The following is a 23,783-nucleotide window of genomic DNA, read 5'->3' on the forward strand; positions in this document are numbered from 1 at the left end:
GCTCCTTTACTTGCTGACCTATTCCTTCACTCTTATGAGGCTGACTTTATAGCTGCTCTAATCAGAAAGACAGAATATCGTTTGGCTAGATCCTTCAATCTCAGTTTCCGCTATATAGATGACGTATTATCTTTAAACAATCCTAATTTCGGGGATTTGATACATCGCATCTACCCCAAAGAACTTGAGATAGAGGATACTACAGACACTGTGAAGTCGGCCTCATATCTTGACCTACACTTAGAAATCGATGGTAAAGGAAAACTATTGACCAAACTTTACGACAAACGTGATGACTTTTCATTCAGAATTGTCAGAGTAATCAAGGGAACCAAGGTTATAGCGGTAATCAAAAGAATGTAACCCAGGGACAAAGACCAGACATGGAAAACAGACATACACAACAAAGAACATAAAGTAACTAAAATCATACATACAAAGTAACAAAAGTAAATGAGCAACTCGGACCCACTAAAAACTGGGAGCATGAACCAGGTGCACCGATAGGGTAAGCGTCCTCTGCTACTCATTTACTACTACTAAGGGGTTTTTAACGTCCTTGACTACCCTGTCGGGTCTCGCACGGACGGCCCAATTTGATGGGCTTTAAATAATTTTGATATTTATTTAATTGTATCTACACACATTTAACACCTACGATGACATACAAATTTAATCAAACTGCCATACGGGGGAGGTTAAACGGAACAGCTGTTGTTTTGGCTACGCCTAGGGAAATTTTTGTCACAAAAATTACCTTTCAAAAAGAAATAATTTCTTCCGGGGGTAGATTTGTACTGATTTTAACATGGGTTTGGAATTTATATTCTCAATTAACACCTCGCTGTCTTTCGGTGTTAAATAATCGAATATAAATGCCGTACACATGTTAAAATGAGTACAAATCTACCCCCTCCACGAATTATTTCTTAAATGATCTAAGTTCATGAAACTAAACCTCTTGGCACGGCGTATATATTCCGCAAGTTTCTCTGTTGGTAAGAGGTATATAAGAACTCTCGAGCTCGCAGACCTAAAATATATATTTTCAGGTGAACTGCATGGTAAAATACCTAACAACGACGCATATTGATTTCCAAAAGAAATGAAACCATAGCGTATTTTTGTACCTTTACACACATGTAACTAATCGGACTGAAACGAGAACACATCGAAAAGCAAGAACAAAATATTGCTTCATTGGCTAACTTACTCCGTATAACTCCTTTTACACAACGAAGCAATCAAAGTCGAATGGTAAAACCATAAAATATCATCAGTAAAAAATTAGAATCATCGGACAAAAACGGAACTTATCAACAGACATGGTACAAAAGACAACCATACTCATTGTGTGAGAACAGGATACATTTTGTCCGGTATACACTGGTTACGATATGAGTTCGTCCTCAACGTGCTATTCGTTTTTAGTTCTATTGTGTTCTACATTAAGTATCAGTCCATATAAAATTCAGACACTGCCTTTGGTATAGATATTGTAGAAAATCCCACCGAACAAATGATGCTTTTTAGCCTGCATATGCTATAATTTTACGTAACGATAGTCCTTTCTGTATTCAAATCTGCATTTTTAGAAAACCAACCTGCAAAGTGCTAATTTTATCTCGAAGTGTAACAAATGAATGAAAAACTAAGACCGGTCATGTGGACTGTTACTGCTTCTGAATTTTAGAAAATTTGATGGGTTTTCCACGTGCATAGATCACCATTGTCTGATTTTTATAAAGATTGCTACCTAATATTCATGTTTAAATTGTACTGTATTTCAGTGTCAAATGGTTTCGCATCGTTTGTACATTCGATATTATTTTTATTATTAACGATTATATTCTAATATGAGCTCTTAATCAAAAGGCCTAGATTTGTAACTTGATTGGTTGAAACTCGAAGTCATCCTGAGATAAAACAAAGCAAGAAACTAAACATATACAGGTATCATTATGTATCCCGATGTTTCGGAGTTACAAAAGATTGCAGTCACACTTAAGTTTGTTTTAGTAATGCAAAATATTACTCCCACTCCTCTGAAAAATCACATATTTAAAAAAATCAAAGCTCATAGTTTTATGCTTCAGCAAGAACTGGCTTATATTTTATAGTATCGAAATCACAGAGAAACTGACCTGGGTGGATTCAGGTGGTTGGGATGGGGTTGTGGGTTTCTGAGCGTCAATGATAAATAAACAAACAAACTTAAGCTAAGTTTTTTTTCTACGTTAATTACCTCGAGTATCAGCTGCTACATGCTGTGATAATATTCCAAAAAACACTAAAGTATACACTACATGTATCATATCAATCACATAGAGACTTTCTACGTTTTAAGGAATTCGGATTTATAACACAATCTTAATATACATGCATGTATTTTAAACTTAATCTATCATGCAGTTATTCTAATTCTTAATAAGCATTTCAATTATGTTACGGGATTAACATTGGTTTACATGTAAAATCTATCGGAACAGTACCACAGGCCAAGGCTAGATTCGTTTTAAATCGAGGAAATCTAGACTTCTTGGAAATATTGGACTTTTTAAGTGTATATAATAGATATTAATCAGAAATGACAATTTCTTCTCTCCTTTCTTCCGCTCGCTCGCTCTCTTGTCCCTATCGATCTGTCTCCTTGTCCATCGTTCCCTCTACATATATATTTGACAGTTCTAACATCGTTGGGAATTTTTCAGACCCTTCTATAAGTTTACATTATCTTCCTTGTATCAATTTGATCCGACGGAGCAGTGTAGAGAATAGAGTCGTGACATGATGAGACGTTGTATATATATGAAAATGGAAAATGTTATAGAATGGAGTTTATTTTGACTTGTTTGATGTTAGTTTTAGTATTTGGTTATTCCTATGCAAGGCAAACCAAGAGACGATGCTCTGGGAATGTAGTCCATCAAACAACAAACACTCCACCTTGTATACCAAGCAGAGAAACAAACACGATAGAAATATGTTGTTCAGGGAAATATATCCCTATACCCCTCCGCAATGTACACCAAGGGATGATGCTCCAGGAAATGCAAAGACTATTGTCATCTGCACTCCTCCTCGTGTCCGAAGCAGATAGATCAATTGAATAATGTACACATTGATAAGTTTATTTATAAGAGATGGAAGTTAAAATGTGGGCTTATCCAGCTGCAGATGCGTTTGCACTCCTCCTTGTGACCAATGCAGAAAGATTATATTTAATATTATAATAGTTATATCATTGCATGATTATTGACAAAATTTGTGAATTTTTCTAGACATAGTTCTTTCAGTATCATCCCATTTTCACATGACGCAAGTCACACAAATTTATTTTCTGTGCTAAGATCTGCATAGTTTTATGACACTATATAATTGTTCTCTATCATAATTTGAACAGTGAAATAGGAAATGCATTTCATCTTCTACCTCACCAGAGCTACACTGCCGACATATCCTTTGTTGAACGGTTACACATGTATATTCTTTTAATGACCTGATTCAACTTGAAGGTGGTGTGCAGAAATTCTATATTTACTAAGACTTCTCCTGAGCTTAAAACTTTTGTTATTGGATAAATATTGATCCCTTACATGGTTAACTTTAATTTGCGTATGTACACAATTTCCTCTCCTTTTTATCCTCTGTTTGTTTGGACCATAGACCATAGATGCATATAGGTCTCTTTCAAAAGTTGCTTTACAGAATATTTTGATATTTTCCCCTTCGACTGATTTATAGAGTGTCTGTTTTAAGGAGTCACGCCTATTTAAATTTGAATAATCACTAACATTTTGTCATAGTTTGTTTTGTGCTATATTCTTTTTTTCTTCTATTTTTTCTCTTAAATTTTATATTTTATTCTGTCGACTCCATTATGTATTTGGATCATGCTTTTTTTCAGGTTTTCACGTTTCGGTAATGTATACTTGGATTTTGATGTTTCTGAATTTTTTTCATTAATTTTGATATTTCGTTGTCTGCATACAAACACTTGCTTTTTAAAAGTCGTTTTCATGTATTGTTTGATTTTTTAAAAATAATTCATTTACGTAATTACATGGTCCTCTTCGTACATCTGGTGCATGTATATTGTCTCGACACATCTCCGACAGTCATCCCTATCTTTGGTCAGTATCTTTGTCCTCACTAAGGTGTAATGTCTTTCGAAAATCTTGTGCTTTAAGTTCTCATTTCTCTGATGTTCGTCTCAAAGGATTGTGAAAGGTATACATTTTCCTCTGCTGTTTTGGCTTGTTCCTCTTTCTTATGTTTCCAGTCAATTGTCGCACATGTGAAAAAAAGGAATTTCGACTGTATTCCTGCTGACCATATATGTTTTGAGTCCGTACTAAGGTGTAAAAAGAGACCAAAGGAAACATGGATGATTTAAGTGGGGAAGGACATGAAAGAAAAAAATCACCGGGACAAGTCTAACCTTGGTCCTAAATACGGACACAGGGGCTTGCTCCCACAATCATATGGAGTTACCGTGTTGATTTAATTAGAAATATTTGTTGGTGATACCTGTATTTATTCATTAGATTCATCATTTGTCAAGTGATTGCTGAATATATTCGCATGCTGCATGAATATAGTGTCACAAACGGTAAATCAATGGTCACGTCGGTACAAAAAAATATTTAAAAAATAGTTAGTAATGAAAATTTGTTTCCAGCTGCATGGGGCGAGTCATGTATCCTATCTTTTTGGACCGAAATATCCATATCGTGTAACATCCGGTTATCTCAATTCTTCTCCTTCTACAATGGCTGACGAATTGCCGTCGAATCTCGCTACTTATAAACTTCAATTACAGCAGGTATAACGTTTTTATTGTGTACATAAGCTGTATGAAACTTATAAAGATTTTAATGAATCGAAAGATATATTTGAATAATGATCGATCATGAAATATTTTAGCCTTTTTTCCTCACACATGTAGTGATGAAATCAAGTGGTGTTCAAAACAAAAAAAATATATATCTCCAGCGCCGAATCCCTAAAGGGATTAGCAATGATGTACCATCGAAATTGGCGAAAATTAATTTTGTTACAATATTAACATTTACACAAAAATTCTGGTTATTTCAACACAAAGTTATGGTCTAAAATTAGGGAGGTCGGTAGTGCGTTTATCGATATTCTTGCGAGAGCAAAATTCTCAATTTTGAGTCAACTTTAACACGTTAGAAAATGGTTAAAAATCCATTGCATGACAATAAAAAATATATGTAATTGAAGATGAGACATTTCTCTTTCTAAATATACAACTTTCATTGTTATTGGAGTTGATGGTCATTTGGTACAAACGTTTGAAGTGACGATACTTTGAGAAAAATGGCCGCCTGAAAAACTATGTGTCAAAGATCATACCTATTTCAAAATTCATTCCGCAAGCTATTACTGGACCGATTTTCTTCATTTAAGGCTCAAATTTTTGGAAATATCTTCAATTTTGATAATCCGGTTGTCAGGCTAATTTTTTGGTTACAAAACATATTTTTTACGTAATTTTAAGGAAAAACATGTTGAAAAAAAATAGTTTTTGCGTACCCGGAATGCACTGACAGTCGGATTCCGAAAATTTAATCCTTTCTGCGTCCATCCGTAACCCTGGTTTCAGAAGAAAAACAATAATAGCTTGCGGAATCGATTGGATATTAGGGTGGTCAGGGCGTGGTTTTCACAAAAATTAAAGCGGGACCGGTTATCGTTCTTGCTAACCGGATGTTACTGATCCGCCATAGCTTCTGTTAAGATTTTCGAACACTCGTGGATAAATGCCTTTTACCGACTGTTTTCTGGACGGATTTTTGACTGGTGGTGCAGACAACGATGGACCTAGGCCATGGAGGCCAATCACTTACGGTAAGTACCTAAATTATGTCTAATATAAGCCTAATCGCCCTGTTTCCGTAAGGTCAAATTCTAGAATGACCTTTTATCATCTGCAAGCTTAAAAACTATATTCACCTTCTTGGAAGGTCTGATTTTCGTTTGATTCTGCATGAGCTGATTTAAAAAAGATTACTCTCATTTAGCATTAGTTGGAATATGTTTCCATAACATTTTTATTAAACGATGAATATGTAATGAGGTAAATTCTCCCAACGTTTGATTGCAATCCATTCAAAATCTTTCGGACTTTATCGACTTTCCTATATTATCGGAAGTCTCTGTATTTTACATTGCTTTTTTTCTATTGGTTGGGAGAATTTGCACATATTGCATTTAATTTCCTTGATAATTCAATTTTAATTTATATGTAGTGCCCAATTTATATGAAACTCACATGTTTAAGCATAAACTTTCTTTATATTTATTTTAACTGTTTTATTTATTCAAAATTATCATATGTAGAAAAAAAATCAACCTTAAATTGCTTCTTCAAATGATACACAACTTTTTTTTCTGGTTTTCATTTTATCAGTTAATATATATTAATTATGACTTTTATTAGAACAATTATAATGTAGTCCTGCTTGTACTTTACTTGATAAATAGAACTTATTTGATGAGATTTATATATGTGGCAATTGCATATTTTACATATGACCTGCATCTTCTTAAGTTTACTTTATATATTCATATTGTACAATTTTTAACAGCTAACTTACATATTCATTTTTTAGAGGATTGTAGATGCTCTACTTATTTAATATTCATATACATGTACAATTGCTTGGAAAAGGTTTAAAATCCTAGTAATATACATTATTTATCATTAAATTTTAATTAATTATGGTTTAATATTTTTTTGGCCTTTTTAGGATCACATTGATTGACTCATAATACCAATCTTTTGTTGTATGTATATTTAAACATACTTGTACTATATTTTTTCTTCTAATTATTGATTTATTTCAGAAGAAAGTATTAGTAAACAGGCTGCCTAAATATTTATTTTATTTTGTCATATAAAAAGTAAACACTGATGTAAATTTTATTATGATTTAGTTTTATTTTCTGTTTGTTTTTCATCATTTTAGTTTCATTTTGTTGAGTTCTGGAGATGTTTCGAATTCATGGTAAGTTAGTTTTTATACTTTGATTTAGTTTGGTAGCTTTATTTATTTTAATAATAAAACTTTTGAGTCTTTTAATTATGGTAACAAATAAGCATTTACATTTGAATCATATATTACTTACAAGAACTGTCGATTAGTTTTGTGTTTAGACTCTGCTTTAAAACTGCCTCACAGTACATATTCATTGAATTCCACTACTTGTTTATTTCAGATGGCATGAGGAGCATAGTGGGCTATGCTATGAGACGAATATGGGCCGAGTCTGAGGTAGGACCATGTGGGGTACAGTAAGTAGGGTAGTTCCAGACACACCTGAACCCGATAACCTGATTGGTAAGAGAGTTCAACACTTGATAGAAGAACCAGACGGATCACGCAGCGAAATTATTCATATTAAGTTATTTAACATAACATTAATATAACCTTATAAAACAATCTTCTTGTTTTGAAATGAAGATAATTATTCTGGAAAAGGAAGTTTGGTGTTTTTAACTCCTCACCACATCTTTTGTCAACCGCTTTGTGAGCAACCAACATCAAATAAAGTTTTACATTTTTTCAGATTGTTAGCAAACCAGATTATGATTTAATAGAAAGTAAACTAACTGTAAGTAAATTGATAAGGTAAATGATGTTAATAGGTGTAATGTCCTTATGTACATAATTTCTTTTGTAGATTTGGCAGACATCGTAGATCCTGGTGAAGAAACCCTTCTGGCCTGAAATGGAAACTTCGAAAAGTTCATTAAACTTAATCAAATGATGATATTTTGTTTATTATCATTTAATGTACATAATAGTACACATGAGGAAACAGCTAGGGCTTCAAAGTTCCATAGTGAAAGGATGCGCATTGGTTCAAGTCAATGTATTCATAAAAATTTTCTCAATTTCTTTGGAAAACAGCATTTGTTTTTGAAATTTTATTCAATTTTAACATAATAATGAGATTATTATTATGTTAAAAGACCCTATTTAAACAAGAAAACATTACAAGACTACATTAGGAATCTTAGAATTGACCAGACCTTGATATAATATTATTTTGCCACTTTTTACGGCAAAAATGTATGTTTATTTTGATTATCATCTGGCTTCATTTAAGGTATAGGCCTAACAAATTTTCATCCACATTAAACATTTTATAGCAAAATAAGATGAAAGTATCTTCATGTGATAGCTTAGATTCTAAGCTTTAAAATGGTACCACATAAGTATATGGTAGGTTGATATTTTGATCAATATAAGCATAAATATGCGGTTTTTTCTTTAAATCTGAAATTTTCAAAAATGTTCGATTTACACCCATTTTTCAACATTTGCTTGTTGGTTTTTAAATATAATTCAATTATTTCTTGATAAAAATATGTTTTTACATATTTAATCACAAGAACAATAACTGTCATGTGCTAAAAACTGCTTTTAAATTCAAAATGTCTTTTTTTGTCTGACCTTTCGCCATTTTTTCCACTGAAAATAGCTCTAAAATTTACCCTAAAATGTAAATTTTTGACCTCAAAAAATTTTTTTGAACTGAAAAACATGATTTTTCAAGTCAAGCAACTTTATTGCCACACAAAACAAGTGACGGAAAAAATTAAATATTTTTTTTGAATTCTTAGTAAGCAAAAATGTATTTTTTTGTTGAAAAAACGCATTTTAAAAAAAGAGCGTCTGCCGCAGTGTTTCTGATTCCAATGAAAAACAAATCAGAGGTTTTGACATAATATTTGTTTATTTATTTCTGTTTAATGGATTACTCTTGAAAGAACAGCAAAGTATCAGATTTCTACTACCTTCCAATTTCCAAATATGAATATCCAAAAATGGCACTTTAATTCACGATGCTGTTGACACATAGCAAAAAAAACTAAGTCCAAAGTGTTTTTTTTTGCCAATTTTAAAAAAGTGTAATTTTCTTTGTATCTAAGATACAAGTTTCCTGAATGGCTTAAATCAAAGTATGAAATGGCTTTATTTAAATGATTAAGACACAATGTATGAATTTCTTTACCTGTTTGACTTATGTGGGCCACAGAAGTGCCCAAAATGTGACACTTTTGCCTTCGCAAGAAAAATGACCAAAATTTTGAACTTTAAATTGTAATAACTTTTGAACCCCTTGACCGATTTTAAAAATTTTTGCACCAGTAAGTTACATTTCTTGGGCTCTTTCAAACTAATATAAACTTGTACATTTTCTATATACTTCATATTTTGACTGACCTCCCTACTAAAATGTGGAACTCATAACTGTACCAAATTCCCCAGTACCCAATGAATAAGGGTCTCACTAATTGCCGACAAGAAGCCACAAGAAACTAAAAAAAAAATACCAACAAAAGGAGATAGACTTTATTTATTTGCAGTTTGAATTTTAAAAAGATGAAAAAAATCTTTTTTAATAGGAGAACTGAAAATGGAGAAGAATGTAAGAAGTTATATTAAAAAAAAACTTTTGTACATGCATATGAATTTGCCATGTAAGGTTTAAAATACAAAAGTTAGTGACAAAAGAATGAAGAGGAAATGATTCTTTGAGTTAAATAAATTTTGTGACTTTAATAGTAAAGTTACCCATCTGTATCTATCAAAATTTCCAATGCTATATTTTATTGTGGTTTGTGCGTTATATACGTGCTTAAAGTTAACCAAAGTTTCAAAATGATTGTTGTGTTTATTTTTTAAATTTATTTTTGTTTAGTTTAAAATGAAGTAAACGTGTTTAAAAATTTTGAGGCATGTGTTTTGACTATTGAAGTCTCATCAGTAATGCTTTGTTAAAAAATAGCGGAATAATTGCATATCATTTTATTGTAGTTTTTGCATTATACATGTGCTTAAAGTTGACCAAAGTTCCAAAATGATTGTTGTTTTGTTTTGTTTTTGTTTTTTTTGAATTTGTTTTTTTTTTTAATTTTAAAATGAAATAATAATGTTAAAAAATTTTGAGGCACATGTTTTGACATGTAAAAGACCAAATTATTTCTTCGGATTTTCTTTGTTTTATAATTTTGTAATTTGTTCAGTTTTTGAATTTAGATATTGAAGTGACTTGTGTTTTATAATTTTTATTTTATTTTTGTAAGTCTCATCTGGAGTGCTTTGCCAATTTGGAAAAGGTATAAAACAAAAAAAACCATTTTCTTTGAATTTTAAATTATACTAATAAAGATAAGCATTGAATTTTACTCAAATCATTTTCATGTTAAATTTTGGGAATATCATTTATGAATTTTCTAAATTTGTATATTTTTCTTTTGTCGTGCGATTTTTTATTTATTTATTTTTTTTAATTTTTATTAATATTTACATATATATACAACATTCACTGACTGTGTTGAAGGGTGCAGGAGATGTATTTGCCACATCCATTTTCTCATAGCTTTTACTTCTTAGCTGAGTGTGTTTTTGCTGACCTTATGCATTTCAAATATTGCAGGACAGACCAATTTAGAGTTATTACAAGTGCTATTTAAAGGAGGAAATTCTTCCTTGCTTTCTATGCTTATGATAGGTATATCAGCACATATTTTTACCAATGGTATAAAATGGTCAGGTGTCCATGTCTTGCTGAACTTGTTAGAGAGAGGTCGTAATCAAAGATGCCATTTGTGTGACAACAGTTCGTACAGTCTGTACTTCTACATTGTGTTAAGATAGTGAACTGGTCTTTCTTTATTTTTTGACATTTATTGTGAAACCATGATTCACAGTAAACATAAAGGTTTGTGCAATTTTTGTCACAGTCTCCACAAGGAAACTTTGCCATTTTGATTCCCTTGCCTAAGGGGAAAACCCTGTACCAAAGGGTTTGTAATACCGATGGTATTATACAGCTTCACTCCCTTGCCAGTGATTTAGCTAGCGCTCGTCATTTTCGCCATTTACGAAAGGATTTTATAAATGACGAAAATGTTTTAGATTGTTTTTGTCACTTAAAATTTGAAAAGTGTATAAAAAAATTCCATTCAAAAAGTATTTCAGATAAATTTTCGTCACCTTAAATAAAAATGTTGTTAAAAACTGTCGATCGAAAGTTACATAATTTCACCTGGCCTTACGCTCTGACAAGTTTATGACCCCAAGCTTGGTAATTAACTGGTCAACCAGGTGTGAAACAACAATTTATCAATCGTTTGATCATTAGGACACCAAAAGATAATCCCAGGGTTCTCACTCAACTTCAGCGAGTTGTTTTCGACTGCCGAAAAAAGCCTCGAGTTGACTCCAGACATTTCTGCTTTTAAGTACGTTTAAAATAATTTATATATATCCATATTTTAAGGATTAGTCGTGTTAAAAGATTTCGATCTTAAACGGATACCGACCAATTTTACTCCCATATAAAAAAACCCTTCGAAAACCTCACAACATATGTAGCTATCTATTTTTAGAAATTTAAATGCACACAAAAACAATGTCTCAGATGTATGACTGGTCATCTCATGGATTTCAATTAATTTTAACGCAATAGCGGACAGTTAAGAAGTATTAATCAACGGTAAATATTTATTTTATGATTCTCTTCTTCTTGAAACGAAATCTCAATGATTACGAACGTCTTCACTTCTACTCATGCTCTGGGGTCAATGGTCACTAAAAAATTACCACACAGCAGTTAAATATCACACAGCAACCACTTACTGAGTGCAACATTCTACAGTTGACTATGCCAATGTGGCCAACCTCCATCCTATCTGTCTAGTTTCTGCGTTATCTTCTGTTTACTTCTGATGACTGAGAGGGGATTTAGTAGATACTATCTGATCAAGACCTATCTTAGGAACAGGCTCAAGGTTTCATCAATCAATTCACTTTTTAAGATCTGTCTCTATCCTTCTGATTTGAGGAGTTTTAGATTGAAGAGGGCATTTGAGGTTTGATGTTTTGCAAAGGACAGGATGATTTTCTCTTACTACTTGAGTGTCAGGTCAAACTATAATACATGTAGTAGCTTATGTCAAATAGTAGCTATTTTTAGTCTGAATGCATCAAAGCTTTGTCATGATGGGAAAAAAAATTGTATTTTACTATTTTTCTAATAGTAACTATTTTATTTTATTAAGTGACACGCGTTTTTTTATAGAAAATGATATTTTGTTGTATGATTTATTGTTATGCCTGTATCAGTAAACTTAAAATGAATATATTAAGAGTGTTTATGTCTTTAGTTCATGATACTATTGACTATTTACAAAATTCTGCTGCCCATAATATGTCGCTCGTGCTCTACCCAAAAGTGACTAAAGCCCTCAAAATCCTAGCTAAAACCCTTCCCTTGCCCAGGGGGAACTCTGTTCCTAAGGGTTTGGACTAACACCGATTGTATTAATCTCACAAAGTTTTTATTCCCTTGCCCAAGGGGAAGCCCTGCTCCTGAGGGTATCCATTGACACTGATGGTATTAATGTCAGCGTAAGAAAGCGAAACCATATGCAAATACGTAGTAAAGATTCTTACAAACGCACAGAGTCATACTTTTGCAAGAACCAGAGTGACTGCTTTGGGTCCAGTATTTATGTTAAAGATGAGTAGAAAATGTAGCTTCTTCTGCTTGAGTGTATTGAATGCATGTATAAGATGAGTTAAGTTTTGGCATCAGTCAGCTTGGTAGAAAAACAAGTTCTGTACTAGTAACCCTTTGAATAAAATTGACTAACAAAACAACCACGCTTAGAATCATCAACAGTGTTTTTACTTTACTTAGTTTTCTGGTCTATGTCTTCATAAATTATGATGCTAAAAAAAACTTATTACGGCCAATATCATTTTTAATTTTTACATCAAAATAATTAATGTGTTTGATTCTGAAGTTTACAATAACAATTCTAGCTACCAAAACTCTTGATTGTGAAATCAAAGGGTGAGTGGCTTCGTTTAGGTAATTAATATCAAAACTACCTCAATTAACAATTTTACGTACCATGTGCCGGGAAAGCCCACATGCCACCATAAGTGATTAATACCTTGTTGACTGGTGGGAGATGAATATCATAATTAATCCGATTGGCTGAATTTAAAATGATCTAGAATCCTGACATATTTGCTTTCTTTAAGAATGATTTCAAATATTTTTAAAAAATAAAAATAGCATATAACATCAAAGAAATAAATAACATATATCCTGATCTTTTGGTAAAAACAGCATTTTTAAACTGAAATCTTTGCAAATTTTCACCCTTTTCATCAATTTGTTTCTTTATTATATTTTAAAATGTCATTTTAAATGACATATTTGATTAATATTAGTTTCTCGAAATTTTCAACCTTATATGGTAAATTTTTACCAGAGACATCAATGTGTAGTAATGTCTCTGTTTTTATCAACTTCGCATGAACAATTTTTTTTTTAATATAACCAGGGATTTATAACTTCTTACAATTATTTCTATTTTTTCATCTTTTTATAATTCAAACTTTTTGTTGCTTCTTGTTGCTTCTTGAGGCTTATTGTCGGTAATTAGTGAGACCACCCAATAATATTTTACCAATATTTTTCATTATTACGAGATACAAACCCAGCTGAAGGTTTGAACACCTTTGTCGATGGGCCATCGGTTTAATCCTGGTTTGCCCACATTTAATTATACCAATTACCAATTAGTTAAATTAACTAAAAAGACAAAGGGTTTACTAACCATAAAATTTTATAGTCTGTTCTAAATAGAAAGGTGTTATATATATGTATGTTTCTTTGTACATGTATGTAGAGGATTTTTTGTTTAACTGTATAGTTTATTTTTAATGTATAAATATGAAAAAAAAAGATGAATAACATATCTTTATATACTTTAATATTTAATTCATTTGAAGTCAATTACAGTTAATTTTAACAATTGATTTTGACTGCAACAACATTGAAAGTACTCTTAACTAATATATTGCATATCAGACATATAATAGCACATATAATGCATATTTATATTATGGAAACAAAATTAAAGATACATATGTTAAAAACAAAATATATGAAGCACTACAATATATATAGATCATAATAAAACAAGAACATGTTCAAAAATATTTCATCCAAATCATACTTACTTTAGGATATTTAAGGTATTTCATCAAAATTGTATAAATTTTACAAATTAAAATAGAGCATATTTCTAAAGAGTCTGCAAAAGATTTATTATTAAAATGTTTATATTTCACTTCATTCAATAGTAAATTATAGGATTTTTTACAAGATTTTACAGGTAAAATACAGGTAAATATATACTACAATTCAGAAACAGACTTTAATTGTTAAAACAACATATTCCCTTATGTTTATTTATACAAGTAATTAAAAGTGGGCAAACCAGGATGACACGGGCCATCATGGCTTTAGCCTATGCTAGAATTAATTATTTTTTAAAATATTATTAAAAAAATTGATATTTATTCTATTTTCTGTTTTCAAAGGATCTGAAATTTCCTGTACCCAAAATAAAAGTCAGGAATTTTTGTTATCTGTTCACTTTTGAGATATATATACCACATTAGAACAATACATAATCAAAACATTCAAGGATGATAAATTCAAATAAAATGGTACAAGATTCTGGATATAAGACTTCATTTTTCATTCTGGATAAGATTGTATCTATTTTTTGCTGGTACAGGGATTGACACTAGGTACAATATGGAATTCAAGCTCTGATACTTCTTTTTCAAACACCATCAAATCTTTCAAAACTTGACTGAAAGTCTTTTAGTGATGTTTAAACCTGTGAATACTTTTAGAAAAAAGGACAAAATTTGGACAGGAAAGTGAGAAAAAGTTAATTATAAGCTGGGTACTGCAACTTCCGGTTACACATTTTAGGTCTTTAGAAAACTGAAAAACTGTTCTAATGATAAATATTAGAAAAACTATAAATCATTTTCATGACTAGGAATGAATTGAAACAGACCTTTACATACAGTAGTCCCTTTCTGAAACAGCCCCTGACCTATGGCCACCTGTCTTATGCAACCACATTTCAATTGCATTAATGACTTATAGTACAAATTGAGCCTTATAAATGGCCACCCCTCTGATGCAATCATCGGCCACAACTTTGAATGAAAAACAAATATTTAGCCTCTTGTTTCCGGCCATGTTCATCGTGGGCATATAAACCGTAGGTGTCCGCAGATATCATGATGACCGTTTTCCCCAGAATATTTTCAATAAAGTTCTTAAATTGAGAGTCAATTACTCTGAAGCTCAGGTGTACGAAATTGTAAACATTGCATGCATGGGTACCGAAGTGTGAAATTGGTATGACAAATAGGTCATAATTATGACTGGTAATTAATAATAAAAACATGAACATCTACTTCAAATTACAAAGAAGAGTTGCTACCTTTATAATCTGTTTGCAGTTAGCCATTTAGGTCACAACTTTATTTGATTTTAGTTAGCCCCATGTGTGAATGTGTTACGACATATCATAAGTGGGCATAAATGTGCATATGAAAAGACCGATAACTTAATAATGCTTGATTTGATAATGTTTTTCCAGTAAAGAATCTTTTATAGTTTGTATTCTGACAGTTTTAAAATTGTGTTTTCCGATTCAATAGATTTTATAAAACATACTCGTATCCATTCATAAAATTGATAGGACATGGATCAATTATTTTTGTCAATCGATAGCTGGTTTGATTGACAGCTTTTGTCTTGCAGTTTACCCCTTGAATTATGAATTAGTGTAATTAAATAATGAGTGATGACTTGCTGATGAAAAATTGACTTTTAGTCCGAAAAATACGGTACAGATAAACAAAACTTTATTCAATAGTTAATTGTCACTTTGCTTTAAAAATACATTACATATACATACATTTTGTAACAAATTCGAAATAAAACTCTTTATAATTTGTGTACTAGTAGATAACAATGTACATGTAACAGAAGCATATAAACAAATTTAATGAAATGTTGAAATTGGCATAACCTCTCAAGAGAGGCCACCTCTTTTATGCAGCCACTTTTGGATTGCAGTGTGGGTGGCCACATATGAGGGACTACAGTATCTCGTGCAATTTTCAGAAAGTAACATTCCGTATTAATTATTTGGCAAAACATTATTTTGGTACAGAAAAAGTTGGTACAGGTACTGGTAACACATTTTAGACCATATTCAAAACAATATCATACCATTTCACCTGTAAAATTCAAAATGTTTTAGTAACTGAAATAAATAATTTGAAGACGTTAACCCAAACAGTTTGGAAAATCTATACATTGTACATACATATATAAGTACATTTTTGTAGAATGGTACAAAATCAAGCTTTTTCAAGACCCCCAGACTTTCAGTCATAAGATTTCTCTTGTCTAAGAAAATGTTAAAAAGTAGATGTATTTAAACTTAAGTGTATTTGGATTGTGTTGTTGATATCAAGTATAACTGAAGACTTTTTCATGAAAATTAGTTAAAAATTGGTATACAGCATTAGTACTACATGTACTCAGCATTAGTACTACATGTAACTGTTGAACGATTCCTGAGACTTCAACAATGTCATTTTAACTGATTGTTTTGTTTCAAGGAAGTAGTGAAATCTGGGTCTTTTTTTTTCTCCTCATTTAAACACAAAATATCTGAAATCTTATATACAATTGTACATGATATTTCTTTGTATTAAAGGTGGAAGCATCATTAACAACCGATCCAGATAATGAAGATTTACAAAAGCTAAAGAAGGACTTGCAGGTTAGTTAATTCTGCAAAATATGACTGCCTTTATTATCCATTAAAGAGTGTTTTGAAGTAGGTATCATACCATCTTGTTCATCATTGTGTGAGAAGTTAGATATGTCAAATTTATTAATCTTAATTTCGAATCAATTTGGCACGTCCCAAGAATTTTTGTTTTAGGTTGCACTGATGTCCTTTGAAATCTCACTTATTAAGAGATGTGCACAAAATTTTGGATTGAAAGAAAATCCAAAACTAAACTGACCAATTTGTGGAAACAATATGTTTTAAGATTTGCTTAATCTATACAAGTACGTTGTACATATATGTCACAAGTGAAATGCTTTATGGGCCTTTCTAGCCTTACATGATTAATGCTATTTGAGGGTTTTGTTCAGATTATGTTAAAATTGTATTATATAACTTTAGGCTACATTCTCGAAAACTTAACTTTTTCAAATTGATGCAGAGAAAATTGTACCAAACCTGGGTGTACATGTAAAAAATGTGAACAATAGAGTTTTATATTAAAAAAAACTACATCATCTTAAATTTGTTCCTGGTTAAACCCAGGAACTGAAGAAATATTCAGATTTAATGTGTGTTGAGATTTGTATATTTTTAGACATGACACAGCAGACAGCTGTTATAATGTTTGAAAGAGTAGACTAAAATAGCGAGCGTAAGTAACACACATACACACAAACAGGCCAGACAAAATATAACTATTCATTCATAGTATTACAAATGTAACTTAAGTCCATTTGGCAACCCTGATTAAATCAACTAAGTGAATAAAATGAATGACTAATCAAAGTTGTGATCTTGATGTGATATTTAAAAATTCTTGTCATAGTTAGCTGTATGATTTCAGCTGTGATACATTTAAACATCAAGATAAAATGTATCCAGATATCATTTACCAAAAAGCTTTTTAAAACATGCAATATAATGCATACTTTATGGATTTGCAAATTAGGTTCTAAAATATGTGTTCCCTTTGTATATTAACAGGAAGTGATAGACTTGACAGTAGATTTGATAGGGACAAAGTTACCTCCAAGTGCTACTGAGGTCCTGAAAGCTGAAACAACAGATGTGTCTACCCATAACTGGAGACCTGGTGATAGTTGTATGGCCATCTGGTCTGAAGATGGAGGGTATGTCCTTTCAATACATGTTCTGTGATTGGAGAAAAACAAATTTGTCTTCTAAGAGAAGCTTTTTGTTAAGAGAGGCTCCCTTGCAGTGTTCTAGGATTCCTATTTCCCATTACCTGGGGCAAGTGAAATTTGGGTCAGGGAAAGTTAGGTACTTAGTTACACTTTCCCGTGGCAAGTTGGAAACTTATATGCTGTAAGGATTTGTTTTGTTAGGAAAGCAGTCATTGACTGTGGAAATGTTGATTTTATATGGATTTTTCCTGATGAAACCTCAATTTTTGAAAAATCTTAGAACACTGCCTTGATAGCAGGCTTGACTTCATTTGAACCATCGTCTGAATATAGCTGAAATATTGCTGCTCGGACGTTAAACCCCAACAAACAAACAAACAATCATTTGAACCACAATAATGGACAACTGATATTTAAAGAACACTTTTACTTTAATTAGAAGGTTGTATGAGGTAACATGGGTTACAAAGTATTTTATGTAAAGGATAAGCTAATCCTAACCAGGTTATTTTGAGTGTGTGAAAAAATTTTAAACGTTCCTTATTATTTAATTTCTAATTAAGAATGGATTCATATTCAAAACATTATTTTGATTGAGATTATTTGAATCATGGATGGCTGACCTATCAATGTTAATGTTGTCACAGTACCAAACCTGTTTACATGCAATATTCTGGTTTGCTCAGAGAGAGACAGCCAATCAGAAAGCTTGATTTAAATTAAATTATTTGCAGGTATTTTAACTGTAAGATAGATGAAATCCTTGATGATGGTACTTGTACTGTGACATTTGATGGATGGGACACCACAGAAGTTACAAATGTAAGTAATATTGAACTAACAACATATGCAATCACAGTTTATTCTGTATCTGAGCAACTGACTGATTTCAACATACAAATGTATCATAGTTGTTTGTAGTTAGTGATTTTACCAGCACTCGGACTTGCCATTTTCATCATTGGTAAAAGACTTTTTAGGAAGGTGAAAAAGATCTAGTGTCATTTTGTTTTGACCTCTCATGTGTGACTTTAATGTACATAGTTGATGGTCAATAAAGGTCATATGCCTAGATAAATTTCTGCTGGAAATTCCTTTACTTCTCATTAAATTTGAAGTAAAATGACATTCAGAGTTTATTATCACTTATTTTTGTACATCAAAGTTTTATGTCAACCAAATGTGGGTGATAGATCACTACATTTTGTTGTTGCTTGTTGGCAATATTTATACTTGAAAATATTATTTAGGTTATTATTGAACTCCCCAGTTCTAACTAATAACTAACTAATACTAATCATAACTGTGAAACAGTTACATAAATTTGTCAGTATCCTTGGTAACAATTGTTTGCACAGTTGAAATTGTGCTAAAAATAGAATCCTTACATAGAAAAAATATTTCTTTAAAAATATTTAAATCTTCCAATATTTCAAAGCTTTAGTAGCACTGGTGCATGTAAAGACTTCCTATTAATCTAGTTCATATATTTACTGTGTCAGGGGTGTATATTCATTTAACAAAGGCTGACCATGCACACAGGGATGTACATTTGTAATATATGGTCCCTGATTTGTATACAAGTGTAAAGGGATTTATATTTTGATGATTAAAGCCTACAGAGTTTCTTTTTATGTGGACTTCAGTTTTGATGGGATGTATTATGATATACTACTGTCTTTCCATATGTCTGCAGTGTGGGAAATAATTTTTTTTCCCAACTTGCCCTTCTGGCTAGTGGAATATTGATCTTGCTAGCCAAATATAAATTCAACTAGCCAAATTATTTGATTCATTCAAATAATTTCTATGCTCTTGACATTTTTTGGGTTTTTTCTGTACTATCATCTGTTTTCTCTTGGATTTTACCATCTTCTGCCTTTCCTTTTCTTTCTTCAACTATCTTTTCATTTGTTTTTAACTTTATCAAAAACTTTTCCATTTTCGAATATTCCCTCCCATCGAAGTTTTTCATGTACTTTACAGTAACAAAATAAGTACTCTTAATTTCTGAACTCTTATTTTAAAAATAGAATTATATTTGAACAGATTCATCATCATGAAACAAGAAAATGTTTATCATTTGCTTCTTTTTCATTTTTATTTTGACAATAAACAACTGATTTGCAAGGTAACATATCATAAATTACCAAGATAATTTCGTTTGAATACTGATACGAAATCGGAATTGTTGTCTAGCTTTTGGCACATCCTGTTTACCTTAAATTAAAATGGCAGATTGTAAACAATGCTTTACAAGTCAATACAATTTTGCATATCATTCCAATATCCGTTTGACATACTCAAGCTAAACTTGTATAAAAAATGTAGGGAACATATTTTTAATGTAGGATGTTAACAAATGTTTTACTGAATAACCTGTTGGCTGGTTAACTTTCTTTGGAACTCGCCAATCAAATGACGGTCACCAAATTGGCGAGTGTAAGCTAATGAGAACTCGCCAAATTACATTTCTACTTGTATTTGGTGAGTTGCCGAGCGGTGGTTTTTCACACTGTGTCTGTCATCATCACTTTGTACAATTAATGTAACTCCAAAATGCTGTGAAACCATTTAAATAAAACTTTGGTGAATTGTACATTTTGATGGAAGAAAGCTCCCTTTAATTTAAGATAAATTTTGAACATTTAGATTTTGAGTTAAAGAGTATTAGCATTAAAAAAGGGAGTGTTTTTTTTTTTTCAAGCTCTAACTGAAAAATGCCTGAAGCAAATGCCACAAAACTTTAGGATATTCTTTTTATCTATGGTCATAGGCTCCCTTGATCACTTTGGATGCATTGACCAAGATGATAATATCCAGTTAAAAACAGCTGTTTAATACCAGGGGTGGTTTTAAACACACAACCATGCTGTTTTCTGTCTTTTACTTGATAAATTTATATTTATGTTATGAAAAATCATTAAATATCAGCTGTATACCTTTTATGACTATAGAGAGTATTTTATTATTACCCAGGTATCCTTACTGAAGCCTGTGGATCCCAATGCCAAGCCAGGGATGTCTAAAGATGATAAACACAAATCAAAGTAAGTCTGTTGCATGTATAATAGGCCTTATTTTTAGCTCACCTGTTTGAAGGCCATGTAGAACTATTGCTATCTCTTGGCTTCCGTCCGTCGTTGTTTACAATTTTTCAGAACTCATTTCCTCTGATACTACTTGACCAATTATAACCAAACTTGCTATGAATGTTCCTTGGGCTTTGCTGGGTAGAAATTGATGTGGGGGTTTTTGATCTTTAGAAAAAATGGACGCTGTTGTTGAAAATAGAACATAGGGGTCAGACAGAATATTTTCACATATATCTCAAAAATCCTCAAGTTTAGCCAAATTCTGATAGGACAAAAGTGTTGAGCACGATGAGATCTGTCTGTGGTAAGATTTTCTTGTTTATCTATTTAGCCATGTTGGCAGTGGTGGATCCAGGTGTATAAAGGGGGTTCCAACACCCCTCTGACCTAGAACAATCCGTCTGCTTGGTGTGAACATTCTGCAATCATGTTACGTAAATGCAATCATATTATCCAGCCGTTTTGATATAATGGTTTAATAGGAGCTATAGGACTTAATTTGATATGACACTTGCCCATTGAAGCATTGGTCTAGTTGTTACACTGTTTAGTATTAATCATTACTTAGAGTTATAGGACTTTTCATGTATTTTTTTTTTAGTGATGACAGCTTCCAATAGGATTTTCTTATTTAGTAGAATCTTAATTCAATAAATACTGTTAATCATATTTTTTTAAAAATTGAATAAGTTTTTTTTCACAATTTTATATCAAATTTCCACTACAGACGAGACAAAATAGCTGAACAAAGAGAATACAAAAGAAAAAAGACACAGAAAAAAGCACAAAGATTAAAACAGATGGAAGAAGAAAGGGAACAAGAGAAAAATAAATGGTTGGATTTTAATGCAAAGGTAATCATATGAGAATGACGTAACTATAAATGGACATTATGAATTTACAAAAGTAAAATTTAGTTGATTTATCATGATAAAAGTATTTAGTAAATAGCAAAGATGGATCTTAGGGGACTACTGTATGCTCCAAACTTTTGGTTGATTAAGTCGAAAAAAAATTACAGATCACTGGAGTGGGGCCCCCTTTTTAAGAATTTCTGGATAGACCATTGAAAAGTTCACATACTCAATTCATTAGAAACATCTGACTTTTTCAGAAACTTTGTTTATATCCTTACAGACATTTATCATTGGAACATTCCAGTATGGCTTTTGTCTAATTCATGTTAAGTATTAAACTGCCATTGGAAATGAAAATTTTGCCTTAATTTCTTGAAAATCGAGAATATTATCTCTGTGGTAGTTTTCTGATGAGTCAGTGAGTATTGTCTCAATTAAGTGGTGTATAATAGGTATGAGGAAGTCAGGATTGAGCTTAAAATTTATTTAAAAACTTAATTAGTAACTTCTAATTGGAAATAAAAAAAATTCACAATGATTTTTCTGGCACATTTTAAACGTAGATTTTATTTTTTTTAGGCATTTTCCAAAACAAACAAGGGCAAAGTAAAGAAGAGTATATTTGCAACACCTGATCATGTTAATGGAAAAGTGGGAGTTGGCACCTGTGGACTAAGTGGACGACCAATGACCAAATACACTCATCAAGAGAAGTGGAAGAAATGAACCTTGATATATTAAACTTAATATGTTTGGATTTCATCAGTGGTACAGCTAAAACGGGTTTTAAGTACAGTCACATTATAGTGTAGTGTTATGATGTGTATGTCTCTGGTTTTTAAGTATGGTCGCTCATTCTTCAAGAAGGAAACATGTATATGCATGTATTTACTTCTCAGAATTTCTGTTATCTGAAGAAAGTACTGTTTTTAAACCTAAATTGATTTTTAGTCTTCAGATATTAATGTACCCAAAGTTGATGCATTGCATTCTTTTATCATTGCAAATTGGATATACTGATTTTAATAGGAATTTTGGGAAGAATGATACAAATTATTTTTTACTTATTGTTCTTTAAGTTAGGATTTGTTATCTATACCTGTAGTAAACATAAATCATTGATGTGTAATTCATCATCATTTCAGGATAGAAAAATAATGTTGGCTTTAAAATCCTCCCACAACTGTTGTATATATATAATGAAAAAGATGTAAATATTTATCAAAATAAAAACTTGTAAATATACTTGTAAGTCCATGTTTCTATCATTGTGGTCTGGGACCTGCAAAGCATTTTATTAACTCTGGTAAGCCATACTTGATAGCAAAACTTCTTGAGTACTAAAACTTGTCATTTTACCTGTCTGGAATTAAATATTACTTCCCGTTGCTTTGATGGTACCGTGTTAGTATTCATTTGTTAAACTAAAGGCGACTATTGATATAAAATCTGTTATGGATGTGGAGATGTATTGGAAGGTCAACCTGAGGTGTAAAACTAATCACTACTCTAAATCATGACTCTTTTTCAGATCCTTTATATCCAATTCATTTGTGGTGCTAAATCCATCTTCACATATGGTTTGGTAAAATCGTACAAGCATGTTACATTTATTCAGGAGCTCGCCAAATTGAGAATCATTTTTTTTCTGAACTTTTGCACAAATTTTTAACACTGGAGCGGTTGGTAAACATATTCTACTACCATATAATGACAAAGAAGTACATGAAATAATAGTGACCTGATTCATATGGAACCGTCACAACAGAAGAAAATAATAAGCTGAAATAGCTCAAAAGGTTACAGAATTGAATGATGGTCTTGCAAACTGATTCAGACCAAACTAGTATCATGGGTTATGTAACCTAACAATTTAACAAGCAAAAAAAAACTTTTTAAAATTTCAATTTCAACTACAATCCATTTTTTAATAATTAATTTGAGA

General features: G+C 31.5%; 1 protein-coding gene and 1 long non-coding RNA gene across 2 annotated transcripts; both read left to right on the forward strand.

Moving 5' to 3' along the window:
• The first annotated feature begins 4,750 nt into the window (after positions 1-4,750).
• On the forward strand, positions 4,751-23,090 carry LOC148616373 (survival of motor neuron-related-splicing factor 30-like). Its single transcript, XM_088583349.1, has 7 exons — positions 4,751-4,825; positions 16,661-16,726; positions 17,726-17,871; positions 18,621-18,708; positions 20,866-20,936; positions 21,709-21,835; positions 22,418-23,090. Exons 1-7 carry the CDS (start codon positions 4,772-4,774, stop codon positions 22,562-22,564), a joined length of 699 nt encoding a protein of 232 aa, XP_088439475.1. The 5' UTR covers positions 4,751-4,771; the 3' UTR covers positions 22,565-23,090.
• On the forward strand, positions 5,112-9,275 carry LOC148616374 (uncharacterized). The gene is made up of 3 exons (XR_015922180.1): positions 5,112-5,874; positions 6,996-7,034; positions 7,246-9,275. It is a non-coding gene; the product is annotated as an uncharacterized LOC148616374 (long non-coding RNA).
• Positions 23,091-23,783: the final 693 nt, after the last annotated feature.

Source organism: Perna viridis, chromosome 5 (genome assembly GCF_037379345.1).
Source record: "Perna viridis isolate PV_CMFRI_1.1 ecotype Kerala chromosome 5, ASM3737934v1, whole genome shotgun sequence".
NCBI lineage: Eukaryota > Metazoa > Mollusca > Bivalvia > Mytilida > Mytilidae > Perna > Perna viridis.